General features: G+C 38.7%; 1 protein-coding gene across 2 annotated transcripts in view; it reads left to right on the top strand.

The window, feature by feature from the left end:
* The window catches only part of PGM5 (phosphoglucomutase 5), a 112,462-nt gene that overhangs the window by 22,311 nt on the left and 74,268 nt on the right, over positions 1–15,883 (top strand). For both annotated transcript variants that reach the window (XM_043547222.1, XM_037901864.2), the window contains exons 3-6: positions 2,312–2,458; positions 6,109–6,234; positions 7,927–8,117; positions 8,951–9,105. In XM_043547222.1, coding sequence (XP_043403157.1) covers positions 2,312–2,458; positions 6,109–6,234; positions 7,927–8,117; positions 8,951–9,105 — 619 coding nt within the window. The remainder of the gene's footprint in view (positions 1–2,311; positions 2,459–6,108; positions 6,235–7,926; positions 8,118–8,950; positions 9,106–15,883) is intronic.

The following is a 15,883-nucleotide window of genomic DNA, read 5'->3' as shown; positions in this document are numbered from 1 at the left end:
ATTCACCTGTAAAGATCATATTATTACTTTGTTTTATGCTTCCATAATACATCATAACAATTATTAATAATACTTTGCACTTTATAGTGCTTTTTCATCTGAAAATCTCCTATCCTTTACAAAAGTGAATGTTGTTATTAGAACTGGGCAAAATTTTCAACTGAAATTTGTTGGCAAAAAATGCAGATTCGGTGACACTGAAATGATTCATGAACTTCTATTTGTGTCGAAAAAAAGAGGGAAATTCTGAAAAAGTCAATATTTTGTTTCAACATTTGCAAACATTAGCATTTTGACTTTTCAATTTGAAACAACTTCTTGTTTAGAAATGTCCTTCAGTTTTATTATAAAACCCTCACAACTTTTAAAAATGCTCCAGATCAAAATGAAATGTTTGTGTCAGTTAGAATGAAACATTTAATTTGACCTGAAACAATTTATTATTTATTTATTTTTGAACTGCCAGCAAGCTAAAATATCAGTTTGTTTACCCAGCTTTATTTATTATCTTCATGTTCAAGGTGGGGAAACTTAGGGCTTTTCTATGCACATCAGTTGCATCAGACTAAAAGTGTGATGTAAAACCAGTTCAACTTTGTGCATAGCCCATGTCTGAATCCCAGAGAGGTTAAGTGGCTTGCCTAACATCAGACATCAAGTCAGTGGGAGCGTCAGGACTAAAGCACAAAAGTCCCATGCCTTAACCACTGGACACACTGTCTCAGCAAACTTAAATCCTCTCCCCCGAGAATCTGCTTGACAGTTGGAGTTTTTTTCTTTTGCCTGCTTTGGTATTTTAAGCAAAATCCATATAGTTTATTAAGCTTTAAAAATAAAACTCTCCTCAAGAACAGATGAGACAGGCCAATTATTCTCATTAGTCAACAAGGGCATAATAAAAAGTAATAGGCTTAAGTTGCAGCTGGGAAAATATAGGTTAAGTATTAAGAAAAACTTTCTAACTATGAGAACAGTTAGGCAGTAGAGCAAGCTGCCAGGGGAGGCTGTGGTATCACTTTAGCTGGAAATATTATCACTAGACACCCATCTATCAAGAGTGATTTAGGACTAATGAAATCTGTCCTGACTCTCTGGAGGGGTTGGAATGAAATGAGCAGAGGTCTCTTCCTAGCTAAATGATTGTATTATAACAAGAAGTTAAGCAATCATTGTCTACTGCTACCACAATCCCTTGTAGAATATTGTGCATTACGCTTACCTTATGTGGCATGATTGATACCCTAATTTGTATGGCAAAGCTGCACTGAATTCAACAACATTACTGGGAATGGTGTGCAATTAGAAGTAAAAGAGGTGTATGAAGGTGCTGAAGCAATGTCTTTAAGGGAGCAGAAAGAGTCATTTTTCAGAGCAGAACTATGCTTTAATATTATAGATTCATAGATTTTAAGACCATAAGTGACCATTGTGATAATAAAAACTGACCTGTATAAAAAAACAACAGAACTTAACCTAGCAATTTCTGCATTCCCATGACTTCTGTTTGAGCTATAGTATATCTCTTTAAAACTAGCAAATCAGTTAATATACAATTGCGATGTGAATTATATTCTTTGATTAACATGTTTACTCCAGATCAATTTGTATGTTAACAAATTAAGGAATTTTGAATTTCTAACACAAATGTGTGTTGTTGAACAGTCAGAGATGTTCTGCATGTAAATGTTACTATAAAACTGGTGAACCAAATGCATTTTTTTAAAATTTAGGCCAAAGGGCAATAAAGTTATTTAAAACTCTCAGATATTTGAGCTTCATACATGTGTCAAAATTGAACTGGGTTGGACAGAAGAAGTACATTGCACTCTGCTATCCTGGACCTGAATTTACTTTTGACTTTTTAAGCACATCTTTGCAGCATTTGCAAAAATGGATAAGCAACTCATGAAATACCAGTTTTATTTCAACATGCACATTGAGATTTACTGAAGAGTATCCATGAGTGGCAGATTTCTTTAGCAATACATCCAAATGATCATGGCTCCCCCCCCCCCCCCCCCCCCCCCCCCCCGAAAATGATTTATTTGTATGATGTTTTTTATTAGTAAAAAAAAAAAATCAGAAAAATATATTCTGGTTTCAGTGTTCTATTTCTTACAGAAACGTATTAACTCTGTGTTTTGATTTAAGTGGAAAAAAAATCTGTATTTACTCCAGCCATTTTTTCTGGGCTTATTTATTTTGAGCGCATCAGAGCGGTTTGCAGTCGATTACAATAGAGAACAGATTCTTTTTGTATTTGGAAAGTGAGCCATTGTCAGAAAAAAGCTTCTTAATGTTTGTCTTCCAGGACCTGCCCCAGATACCGTTTCAGACAAAATCTATCAGATCAGCAAAACCCTTGAAGAATATGCCATTTGCCCCGATCTCAGAGTTGACTTATCTCGGCTGGGAAGACAAGAATTTGATCTGGAGAACAAATTCAAACCTTTCCGAGGTACCAATCTGTCTTTTTATCCAAGCTGTATGCTAAATCCATAGATTCTGTTTATAAAAAGAGTGCCACAGAATGACAATAATGTAAGTATTTAAACAGTGCTTACATTATTCTTCACAGTGCCTTAAAAACATTAATCCTCACAACACCCTGCAGAATAGGTATGTAAATCTCATCTCTGTTTTTACAGATGGGGAAACTGAGGCAAAGAGTCCTGTGGCACCTTATAGACTAACAGACGTATTGGAGCATGAGCTTTCGTGGGTGAATACCCACTTCACCGGCGAAGTGGGTATTCACCCATGAAAGCTCATGCTCCAATACGTCTGTTAGTCTATAAGGTTCCACAGGACTCTTTGCCACTTTTACAGATCCAGACTAACATGGCTACCCCTCTGAAGCTTGAGGCTAAGAGTTGGTGTATTAAAGCCCCAGTCCAGCAAAACACTGAAGCACATGCTTAACTTTAAGTGTGAGCATCCATTCTATTACAGTCAAACACATGCGTAAAGCAATTTGCTAGATAGGCCCCAATTCAACCATTCTAAGTGCCAGAGGGACACTCTTATAGCCCCAGCTAGAGTGTTGTTTAACTACACTTCCCCCTCTGAAAAGGTTCATGCCTGAGAGCTGTGGCATGCCTTCCACTCTCAGACTCCAAATATGGAGGTGGTTCAGCACCACATGAGATCAGGTCTAAGTGTACTAGTTAATATCTAAGGCATTGTTTTGGCACATGCTTAACTTTAAGCATGAGAGTAATCCCAATGGCCAAGTTGGATAGGATGTCCTGTTGTTAAACTGTTCTGTAAGTTATGAAGGAATGAGACATTTGGCTTGTATATGGGATACCTGTACAGTTCGGCGTGATGTGTTAAATAAGTCCCATTCCCTAGATGGGTCTTGGTGTGTCACATACAGCAGCATTTCCCAATGGGTCATGGGAATGTTTTAGGTGGGCTGCAGGCCTAGTGCACTGGGAAGGCCCCCTGTGTGGGTGTGTTTCAGGGCAAGCCTGCTGGCACCCACACTGCAACAGCAGGTCTTGTCCCCTGGGGCTGGGGCTAGAGCTGGGGCTGCAGTCTGGACATTGCTGCTTGGTGCACAGGGTCGCAGTGCCAGTGGTGCCAATTCAGATATTTCTTGGGGGGAAAGGGGAGCAAATTTTCAGATTGGAATTTAAATATACAATAAAAAAACAACTTGATGGACAATTTTTGAGTACTTCTACATAGTACTTCAAACCAGTTAGCTTCCCATTTAAAAACCACAGAGCATTAGAAACTACAGAGGAGCGCCACAAGCCCCTGTGCTCACCCCTTTCTGGGACCCCCCTTTCTATACCCTTCCCAGAGCCTCATCTCCCTTACCCCCCTCCCAGCTGGCTTCAGGCTTCCTTGAGGGAGGGAATTTTAGGGTCTTCCTCTCTCTGCCCCACAGCCAGGCCTGCTCCCCTGTGACCCAGGGACCTCTTGGTACTAATGGGCAGAGGGCACAGTGGTGCATAAGTGTTACTGGGATCCCCGGGATCTGGGTATCTACATACTAATTCAACAAAGAGTGTCACAAAGTCTCTACTGAAAGCCTGTGTCACATTGATCATCATAATCATTAGAAAATATGTATGTAGGGATAATATGTAAGGAGTTATGGATATATACTGAAAGTTATGTTCTTAAGGTCTGTGACTTGGGGCTGGTCACCAAAAGGTGATTAGTCAAGTTTTCTTTCAGAAAAGAGATGTCTGTCTGTCTGGCAATTAGTAAACTGCGTACTATATGGTTCATAGTGGATGCCCATATGCAGTTTGAGCTAAATGCTAATGAGGGGATTGTGAAATCTTCCAGAGAGGGAGTTTACAGAAAGAAATAAACCAGCAGGAGGGATTTATAGTGAAAAATAAGGATTTCTGGACTATAACTGTAGGTACCACGGCTCACTCTGCATCCTTCACTGAGGGGACAGGCAGGGCTTGTTTTATGAATGGAGGATCACAGCTGGTCTAGCTGTTTGATGCTGGGAGAGAGACTTTGAGTGAGCTACCCTTTATGAGATAGGGAAATGTCTTGCTAGTTAAGTTTAGCTCTCAAAAGCATGTGTGATTTTATTTTATATGTAACCATTTGTTTCCATTAATTCTACTTTCTTTCTCTTAAATCTCTGTTCTTTGTTAAATAAACTTCTTGTTTTTACTATAAACATATCTGAGTGCTGTGTGATCAATAGAGGCATAATCTAAGGTGTAACTGTGCATAATCTAAAGTGTAACTGGTAAGAGAGCGTGTATTGTTCCCTTTGGAGCTGATCTGGGAATGCTGTTAGTGGTCCAGTGGATCAGGGGTGGGCACTCCAGGGGGATGCTTGGAGGACCCAGGGATTGGTGTGTGCCTGTTGCTAACCTGTACAGAGGCCAAGGCAGTGCTTGTGTTACCAGAGGCTAGTGCTGTTGTGAATAGACCCACAACAGGCACAGACAAGGCTTCCTCACCCTAAGGGGAGGTGCTAGGGAGGTGCCTCACAACCCTGGGTACCCCCGGGGAAGCATCAGAGTGGCATAGTTGGCAGGATCTACACTCTGTTTGCTAGTTAGCTAAGGATCATGCTCCAGGCACTTTATATACCAAATAATACAGATACTGAGAGATTCACTCTTGCGGAGGTTGCAAACAAATAAAGAAAAAGGTTATGGTTTCTTATTTTCAATTTGTTTATTTTGGGCAAAGGAAACAGCACAAAAGAAGGACAACCCCCCTTCTGCCGCACAGCCAGCTCTGCTCTCCACCCTTCCTCCTCATCTCCGGGAGGGAGTTGCTATTGTAACAGGCAGTAGTGCGTGGACATGGCATCTTTTCCCCAGTGGTGGCAGCACAGGCTCCGTCTTCCCCCCAGCCCCATGCTGCAGCTCCCTACCTTCCCCACCCCTCCATCACTTGCCACTGCAGAGTGAATGCAGGGCAGGCTTGATTTCAAATGCGCCCCTCCTCTGCACTGGGCTGGGATTAGGTTTGTGGTGCCAGGGCAGAGGGTGCTGCCTTCGGGTGGTTGGTGCCCCCTTGGCAGAGTGAGGAGAAGGCAGCAGCGGAGGAGAAAGAGCAGGATGCTGGCTTATAATTCCTCCCTCCCACCCCCCGAGTTTGGACCTTGGGAAGTCAGATAAAAAGACACATTTCAGTTGGTGGGTTGCCTTTTTCTTGGTGTCGTTCTTCTCTAGGATGATCAATACCTTCACAGCTTTAAGACCAGTCCTGTTTAGTTTGATCCATTTTTATTTGTTGATGCCAACGGAAAAAGTTGGCAAAATATATTTTGAATGTAAAACAAAGTTTTTATTTCTAAGTATTGTATTTTATTGAAATACATTCACAGTAATACAGACCCTTAATACATTCTGGTCCTGCAGTTCTTAAGCAGGCAAAGCTCCATTGATTTACACGGGACTTGAGGCCTGATCCAAACCCCATTGAAATCAATGGGAGTCTTTCAACTGAATTAAGTAGAATTTGGATCAAGCTTTTGATTCCGAGGTGTTGCATGATCTGGTCTTGTTTAGTGTGTAAATGGATTGTTTAGGTGTCTTTGGAGAGAGGTTAGTGCTCAGTTTGTCCATCTGTCTATGTGATCAACTCTAGTAATTTCTTTTATTTCCCCAGTTGAAATAGTGGATTCAGTGGATATCTACCTCAATCTGCTTCGAACTATCTTTGACTTTAACATGATCAGAAGCTTGCTGACTGGACCCAATCAGCTTAAGATAAGAATTGATGCCATGAATGGAGGTAGGACCATGAGTCTCTGTGGCAAGAAAAGTTAAAACATACCCAATACTGTAAACTATTTCAGGGTATTTTATTATGATGTAGTGCTAGTATCCGCAAAAAGAAAAGGCGCACTTGTGGCACCTTAGAGACTAACCAATTTATTTGAGCATAAGCTTTTGTGAGCTACAGCTCATTTCATCGGATGCATGAGCTGCTGTAGCTCATGAAAGCTTATGCTCAAATAAATTTTTTAGTCTCTAAGGTGCCACAAGTCCTCCTTTTCTTTTTGAGGATTTGGTTCATCACTGTAGCAAAAACAGCTTGTGGAATAAAAGTATCACAGTGCATATTAAAAAAGAGAGAACTTATTAAAGGAATGTGCTCTCTTGATAGTAATTGTTCATTACAGTCTATATATAGCATATTTGTTCAGAAATTATAATGTGGTTTATAAATCATTGCATATTGTGTTTAAAATTACAAGATATGGACCTTTTATGTAATTGAAGGCTATGAATAAGAAAGATATACTGTGTGTGTGTGTGGAGAGAGAGACTTTTTCATCTTTAGGTGACTAACTCAAATCTGTTGCAGGATTTTAGTGAATTCATCGCCATCTGAATTTTTATGGGTTCTTTATGCACAGTTATAATAAATATTATGAACATACCATTACAATTTACATTAATTTGTACTCATTGGTCATCTCAACAGAGGCAGAAGGCTGGATATGGCGACTGAACGACCTTCTTCAGGTCAAGGTGCAGGAAAGTTTACACTGATGTTGTTCAGTAGATATCGAAAACCTTGGGATTTATTTATGATTCCTTTAATGAGCATTAAGCTTAAAAGATTGTTCTCTCTTTATTTAGAAGAGAATGGTGGAGAGGAGCAGTTTGACAGGTGGCTGTGCATCACGATCACTAGCTAATAAATGCAGTTTGTATTTTTAACAGCTCCATTTTCATTTAAGATTTTTTTCTGGGATTTGATGGTAGGGGATTTGGCATTAATATTTAATAATACTCAAGAGATTTTTTGAATACAAATTCCGTGGCTGAGGAATGGAGTTAGTAAAATTTTAGTTACTGGTTTAGATGGTCAAACTGTGCATAATGAAAGTGCATCAACACTAGGAAAAGGTGGATTTTTATCACATTAGCTAGGATGTGATGACTAACGTGGTAAAATAATGTGGACAAGGCAATTATAATTTTAATGTGTGTTATCAGCTCAAGGTAAACACTCCCGATGTGTTTGTTCCCTTAATATTTACGTTGCGTTGATAACATATGTTAAAACTACAACTGCTTTGTCCAGGATTTTACCATGAGTTTGTTACTATGCATTAGCTAACACTATTTTTTCCTAGTGAAGACAAGGCTGAAGTATGTATGATAACTGTGTGTGGTTGACCAACACAGGGGATAAGAGCCTACTACTGTTACCAGCTAACAGAGTTACTCAGTAGCAAAAGCATGGATGTCTACTATCTGAGCTAACAGAGTTCCCACTGATAACCCTGGAGGGAGGAGGGGGAATTACACAGTGTTCAGTGAAATATTTGTTTTTCTGTCAGTTGGTATGACAGAGATGTGTGTGCAATGCGAATGCGCTAGTTAAGTCTTCTATTAAGTTTCCATGTTGTTGTGAATATTGGAATTTGAAGTGTGTATGCTCTTGAAAATCGATTGCAAATTCCTTTTGTAGTTATGGGACCCTATGTAAGAAAAGTCCTGTGTGATGAATTAGGAGCTCCTGCAAATTCTGCAATAAACTGTATTCCTCTGGAGGATTTTGGTGGGCAACTTCCTGACCCAAACTTAACATACGCAACTACCCTGCTGGAGGCTATGAAAGGAGGAGAATATGGATTTGGAGCTGCTTTTGATGCTGATGGAGTAAGTATTACAGCCAATCTGGGTTTTGGGTCAAGGATGTCATCTTTGCTAGTGCATCTGTTAGACATTGAAGCATAATAGGCCCAATTTTGAGGATGCAGTTATTTGCATGCCCAGATGATAGCAGTTGTTCCCACAAATCATGTCCAAATGATATAATTTGTGCCCTCAGTTGATTGCCCCTGCAAATTTGTAGGCCAGGCTGAGGGGACTCTAAATATTTGGCCCAATTTGTCTTAGTGTTTGCATAACTTCACAGATAGTCTCCCTCATTTACATATGCTGAATTTTTTCTATCTTAGTAACTGGCAACTAAATGAAGTTAATTTTGGCTGAGATTCTAAAATTCCTTTTGTGCTTCAGCTAAGTGAATTTTCTGCACTTAAGACAGGCACTGAATCACAAGTTCTGTGTTTTGTTTTTGTTTTTTAAATCTTGTGTTCTTGCTACCAGCAATATAAACAGCAAAGTATTATAGCAATAACTTGGTGTCCTCTCAAGACAGGTGTATATGTGGTGAGAGAGAGGTGGGGAGGAAAAGGACAAAGAGGCTATTGAGGTACAAAAGCTATATACTGTTGTCAATATTCAGTTGATACAAATTAACTGCCTGTCTCTGGCTGGTACATATCATCAGCAAAAAGATTCTCTTACACTAGGGTAGCCACAAGCCCACCAAAATGCCATGTAGGAGACTGGAACCAGGGAGCATCTTGGAATTTTCATTCATTGGGCTGGAAGGAGATGTGGTTTGATAGGGAGATGATAAGCTTGCAGTGATGAGCTACTCCACCTGATTTCTCTCTGACACTTTCTCTTTCTTGTCTCTTCAGGACCGCTATATGATCCTAGGTCAAAATGGTTTCTTTGTGAACCCTTCTGATTCACTGGCAATTATTGCTGCCAATCTTTCTTGCATTCCATATTTCCGTCAGATGAGTGTTCGAGGGTTCGGTAGAAGCATGCCTACCAGCACAGCACTGGACAGGTAAGGGAGCAAGTTTTGTTTTTGTCACCATGGTCTTGACATTAGTTGTGACTTCTTAAATCTTTGATATTGTTGCCCCTTTTCAAGGCAAGCAGCTAGTCAAATTTTGGAGCCCTGGAGTTTTCCAGTTGGAAGTAGAAATTGATGGAGTCTGGTATTCTCTTTGATGCCATCTTGTTCATTTACAAGAAATGTACAAAATTCTGCTTCTCTGAACGTGGGAGGAACTAATAACAAAAGGAGCAGTATTTTAGTTTATAGCCCCAAGTCTCTTTAGCCAACACACCTTGTCCAAAAGCACTCTCTCCAGCTTTTCCCAGGGTCACTTTGTGCTCCTAGGTTACTGCTTGTCTTTTGTGCTTTTTAGCTTCTGCCTCTCTGTCTGTCCTTGTCTGCTCTCAGTTTTCGTGTGTTCTCTCTCCCCCACCTACCCACACACCTGCTCTCAATACTAAGTGGAACCCGATGCCCACAAGGTGCTACTTTCTGGGCAAACTCTATTAGACCTTGTTTTAGGTGTGCCCACTTAACTGTCTCTTATAACTATCTTAAATGAAGGGCATCAGTTTGAATGAGGATTTAACACAACCCATAACAAATTTCACCAAGCTCATGTGGCAGCCTACAAAACTGTGAAATCTTGTGATTGGGCTTTCTAAAATTTTTGACAACTTTTGATTGAGGTTTTTAGGGTGAACTTATTGGTAAATAATTGCTTAACTGGAGAAACCAATGCACCTTTTTTTACATTATGCATGTTCCCTGTGGCCAGTCATCCCTGCTTTTGGTCAGTATCCATGAACTGAGGATCTTTACAAGTTTTCAGTTTGAATAAACAACTAAACCATAACTGAATTACACAATCTCCTGCCTCTGCAAAACTGGATTGGGAATTAGTCTGTTCTTGGATATCTCCAGATATTCCTGATACCGCCTGCTTCTGGTTGGACTGGAAATACGGTGATACCCAGAAACTTTATGTGGTATTTGGTGCTTCCATTTCCAAAAGGAAATCAAAAGTATGTAAAAATGAAAACGTATTTTAAGTTATAAAACCTTCACATATCTCAAAATTTTGCTTCAACTGTCAAGTAGTTTGGATAAAATAATAGTTTAGTTTGCCCGTCCTTCATTAGGACGGAAACAGCTCAAAACCTGAGGCGAGGCAAAGCAGACAGGCAGGAAACAGGAAATAACCATTTGACCTCTTTCTGGATCAACAAGCATTTACCAGTAATTCCTGACCATAATTACTTTAGTCCATTTCCTAATAAATATTGGTTTAAGACTAAACCTGACAGTCCTACTTATAATATTTATAAAAGTTAGAGAGCGAGAGAAAGATGAAGGCCTAATGCAACACTCAGTGAACATTTAAAAAGATTATATATAATCAGTTGTGATATAGCATTTATTATTCTGACCAGCTGAAATCTGAACAGGTGGTGTCCAAGCATATATTATCCTAGGACTGATAAATAAGTGGTTGTCTATACCAAATGGTGTCTAGTCGGGAAACAGTTGTTTTAAAAATGAAATATTGATAGCATGAAAAGATTAATGGCAATCCAAAAACCAAGGATAGTAATACAGTGTGGTCCCTACTCATGGGACTTCTGAAACTGACAACGGCTTTTAAAGTTGACAGTTCACATGCCCTTGGTGGTTGGTGGATTTTTCAGAGAAGTTTTCCCTACTGTACGTAAATGTTGAGGCTTTAAGGAAATTACGCAGTATTTTCAGGTTTCCCCCTCTCTGGCCCCAAACACACACTCCATGTAGGTCTCTGAAAATTCCCCTTGGTAAAATGGAATCTATCTTTTTCATGAGATACCATGGTTTCAGTAAAAGGAAATAGAGAAGAGTCATGTTGGACCTACAGTTCAGGATATCTAGGACATTTTAAACACATTTGCCCGCCCCCCCCCCCCGCGCACGCATGTAGTAGCTAAATGTATTAGAGGCTATGAACGTACTGAAGTCCACCTCAGCAACACTCTCAGCAGTTGACGTAGATTCTTGACCATGTTTACTTGATCTGTTGGTTTCCAGATGGTCTCAAGTGAGTTACTGCTTAATTTGTTTCAACATTACCAGTGTTATTTTTATGGGGCTAAGGCTTATTTTAAAAAATAGAACAGAGTGGTTGATAATGATGGAAGTTAGTTAAAGATGTACATATTTTCCCAGCCATTCCTACAAATGTTTATTAACATTAGGTCTAGTTACTGCATACATGGTGCATGTGATTTTTGTTTCTTGTTTATTTGCTTTTGCTTTAGGGTTGTTTTTGTTTTCCTTGAAGATTGAAAGACTACAAGTGCTAGAAGCTGGAGTCCTCTAGTTCTCCACTTTCCACGGTGGCTTAAGACAGTCTAAATTGCTTGATTGCTCTTACTGACTTGCTAGAGCTCTGAGATCCAGTGGTTCAAGTGCGTTGTCCTGATTAATATGTGTGATTTTTTTTTTAAAGGGCTACTTTACTGAGTGCACATGTTGAAACCGTTTCTTTAGGACTCCAAGCTAGACTTTAAAGTTGAACTGAGGCTTAATAATAAATGGTCATTACTTTATCTACTGCAAATCACTTTTTCCATGTGTGTGCTAAGTACGTGCATTGGAACACTGCAAGCAATATCACAAATGCCTTTTCCAAAGAAGAGTTCCCTGAATGAATGGCCAAGCCATCACTGATTCCAAGTTTTACAGTGAAACTTGCCTTAAATGACCACCCAAGTTACAGCAAAAATTGGTTGTATAGAAGAGGCAATCTTTACAATGTTTTAGAAAACTTGTATCTGAAATCTTTGTGCATACTCTGAAGTGGTTTTTAAGACCGGGGTTACTTAAGGAAGTGGTATTTTATGTAGATTTCACTGTGAGCCAGATTCTAATTTCATTTACAACCATGTACGTTAGGAACAATTCTGTTGAAGTCAATGGAATTATACCAATGTAAAATGGGTGGAAGAAAGTAGAGAATCAAGCCCTATATGTTTACAGCATGTTTACTTCCATTGTTGTGGGTTAAATGGCTAACTTGAAAGAAAAACTATAGAAACTCACCTATTGTGTAGCCTGTGCATGATCATAGAACTGGGAAAGGTGTTGCCTTTTTCAAGGCAAAGTGCATTCCCTGTACAGTCACAAAAGAGAACCTAAAAATCCAATTTGTGCAGTTCTACATGGGAGTAGGGAAAAATATGGTATTTAATATTAATCTTTATTATCTTAGTATGTAAATAGAGAAGAAATTGCCATTCTTAATAAATTAATATTTAAAAGATGTAACTTTTTGTCTATTGTGGGAGATAGACTGTGCAGAATGAACAAATATATCTTTTGTTGGTCCTTTTTATGCCTTTCTGGTGGGCTGGCCTGCCATACTCAGGGGACAACTCTGATAGAACCATGTTTCGTATTCACTCATAAAACTGTTTGTGAGCTCATGCACGGGAAGGGAAACCAGGGGTAATTAAAGTGTATACCATGAACATTAGTGCTGGCAGAAGATGAGGAAATGATCTCATGCCTGTCCTTAGAAGATGACTACTGTGTCATATGCTGTTAGTTACTATAAGAAATATGAATTGTTAAGGCTTAAGAGTAAAAGCTCCAAGATGGCCTTGTAGGTCTTGGTTAAAATAGGCTTCCACGTCTCTCCTGACACCTCCTTGATCTGGCAAGATCAGAATTCAGTGTCCACAAAGCGAATCTTGCATTTGTAATTAACATACACTTTTCATCTATATTGTTTGAGAGCAGAGGTTCACCACAGAGAATCCTCTGTGCTAAAAATGTGATAGCATAATACATTTTCTGTGAATATTCATTCAGGTTTTTTCAAGTAAACTTTGTTTGTGCCCCTTTTATGGTCACTTTTACATAATGAAACAAACTTAGTGTGAATACTCATGGAAAGCAAATTTTAAACTGGAACCATCTGGAAACTAATATTTGATGAAATCATGAATAATTTTTGGATAGTGATTTTAACAGAAGAAATAACAAACTTTGAAGAAATTGTTATAAATTATTCACCCTGCACTAGTTGTAATTAGGGCTGTCAAGTGATTAAACAATAATAGAATACCATTTATTTAAATATTTTTGGATGTTTTCCTACATTTTCAAATATATTTATTTCAGTTACAACACAGAATACAAAGTGCACAGTGCTCACTTTATATTTATTTTTGATTACAAGTATTTGCACTGTAAAAAATCAAAAGAAGTAGCATTTTTCAATTCACCTACAAGTACTGTAGTGCAATCTCTCTACCATGAAAGATGAACTTACAAATTTAGAATTATGTACAAAAAAACTGCATTCAGAAATAAAAGAATGTAAAATTTTAGAGCCTTCAGGTCCACTCAGTCCTACTTCTTGTTCAGCCGATTGCTCAGACAGACAAGTTTGTTTACATTTGCAGGCGATAATGCTGCCTGCTTCTTGTTTACTATGTCACCTGAAAGTGAGAACAGGCATTCTCATGGCCACTAAGTGGTAAACCATTGTAAATTCATGTGACTCCATTAACATTGTGGATTTATTTCAGATTTAATTTGGTGTAAATGAGTTTTGAATCTGATCCTTTAATATGTATGTAATACCTCCATGTTTTTGCAGTTTGTCATTAGTATGATTGACTGGGGACATAAAAGACATAACTGAAAGGAAAGGATGTTCCAGGCTAACTCAGAGCCATATGCTTTCTGAGTATGGACAACTGCCAGTGCCTGAAAAGGTCCAGAGTTTAACAAGTTTGTTGTCAGAGGGAGAATTACAATAGGACATTGTTAGCAACAGAGAGGAAGACTTTAAAAAACAAGAAATCAAAGAATTTCTACTCTCCTTTTGTCAATCAATAGTCTTTATTTTTTTGTGTTATGTACTTCAAAGCTTTAGCATTGGAAGCTCAGAAATAATTTTGAAATAAAGCATGCTCAGAAATGGGTAGGAAAATGGACACATTTGTAACACACTAACAGTGGTTGCTAGTCTTTCTTGAATGCATCTGTTGCACCCATTAAGAGAGCAGAAACAGCACTTTGGAGAGGAGAAGGAACATTGTAGGCTAACAAACAGATCTACCTGTTCTTGAACAAGTTAGTAACATTAAGTTCAGACATATGCAGCAGGGATTTAATGATAGAGACTCATGATTCCACAATAAATGAAATTATGTGACAAAAATATTTTCACGCTATAGTTACAGTGGTAGGAAAACACTAGCCTTTAAAAAAGGGTTTTGCTATTCTTCAGGAAGGCTCTAATAAGTGTACAACCTTCTGACTTAAATCTTTGTAAAATATTGTGGTCTAAATCTTTTGGATTTAGGCCGGAATAAATCTCTTTGCAACCTTATTTGGCACTGCACCTGACATTTCACTCAGCTAATTCCAAGAGGAAATTGAAAAAAATCTTAACCTGTAACTCAGAGACAACAAAAAGCATATATTTCTGGATAACATCCTTTTAACTGGTGATTCTGTTGTAAACTCAAGCTTCCAGTCACGTTAAACACATGGCTGCATGGCAATGAAGAGCAAGAGTGCAGCCTGGAAGTCCAAATCAGATTTTGGCTTTGGAAAGCTTTTTTATGAAATGCTTACCACTTATAATCATAACACTCTGGGGGATTTTAATTGTTCCCCCCCCTCAATTCACTCTTAAGTTAGAAGCATCATCTTGCTTTGGGAGAAGATGGTTGCGGTTTGGCAAAGGGCTGCTAAACATACTACTAGCCATTTCATATTTAACTTGGCTTGTCAGGTTATTAGTGCAATATTTCATTATTTTGCCTGGAAGTGCCTGGAAGTACCACTATAGTTAACGGTGCCTCAGTGGTTCCTTTATTCAGGCATTTAGAAATGTTCTGAGAAAAATTTCTCTGGGTTGAAACTCGATGGAATAGAGAAACAGGGTTGAGCACACTTTTTAATATTTTAAAAATATTCTGTTACGTGAAAATTGTTATTAGAGTGATAACCCAACATTGCCATCTCCTATCCCTATAATCAAAATGATGAATAAAACCAAAGCATAACACATGTATTCCCTTATATTCTGCACTGTGACTGTAATTATATATTCATTATCTTACAATCATAAACAAAAGACAGAACTGCAGCACCTCTTAAAATGATAGTCTCTCTCCACCAGTTTTTACAGGATGGGAAGAGAGAAAGGTCTGGGTCTTGGAAATGTTATGCAGAACTGGATATGCATGTCAAGAGAGAATGTGGAGTCAAAAAGATGATAGCCAGGGTCTGTAGCTGGGTCTGGTCGGAGCAGCAAAAGCAGCAGTGAGGAGAGCGTCAAGGTAAAAAAGAGAAGTTAGGAGTAAGGGCCTGATTTTGCATCCACTGAAGTTTGTGGCAAAGCTCCCAGTGACTTCAGTGGAATCAGATCCTAAGAAAGGGACTTTCTAAACTGATCCATGCTACAAAAAAAAGTGTGGATTTTGTTGAGGGGATGAAAGATAATTTGGGCTAATTCTTTTTTCATCCTAAATGGTTTGCCTATCTATAGTAATAAGTAATATCTCTTCTTCCGGTTATCAACTAGAATGATTAGGTATAAAATAAAAAGAAAAGGAGTACTAGTGGCACCTTAGAGACTAACCAATTTATTTGAGCATAAGCTTTCGTGAGCTACAGCTCACTTCATCGGAATAATGAAGTAACAAAATGCTTGTTACATTGGCCAAGGAAAAGCACCAGGAGGCCTTGTAGAGCTACCCAGTTGCACTGAGGATGTGTGTGTGTGAATATA

This window comes from Chelonia mydas, chromosome 5 (assembly GCF_015237465.2).
Source record: "Chelonia mydas isolate rCheMyd1 chromosome 5, rCheMyd1.pri.v2, whole genome shotgun sequence".
Lineage (NCBI taxonomy): Eukaryota > Metazoa > Chordata > Testudines > Cheloniidae > Chelonia > Chelonia mydas.
This window is presented reverse-complemented; position numbering and strand designations above follow the sequence as displayed.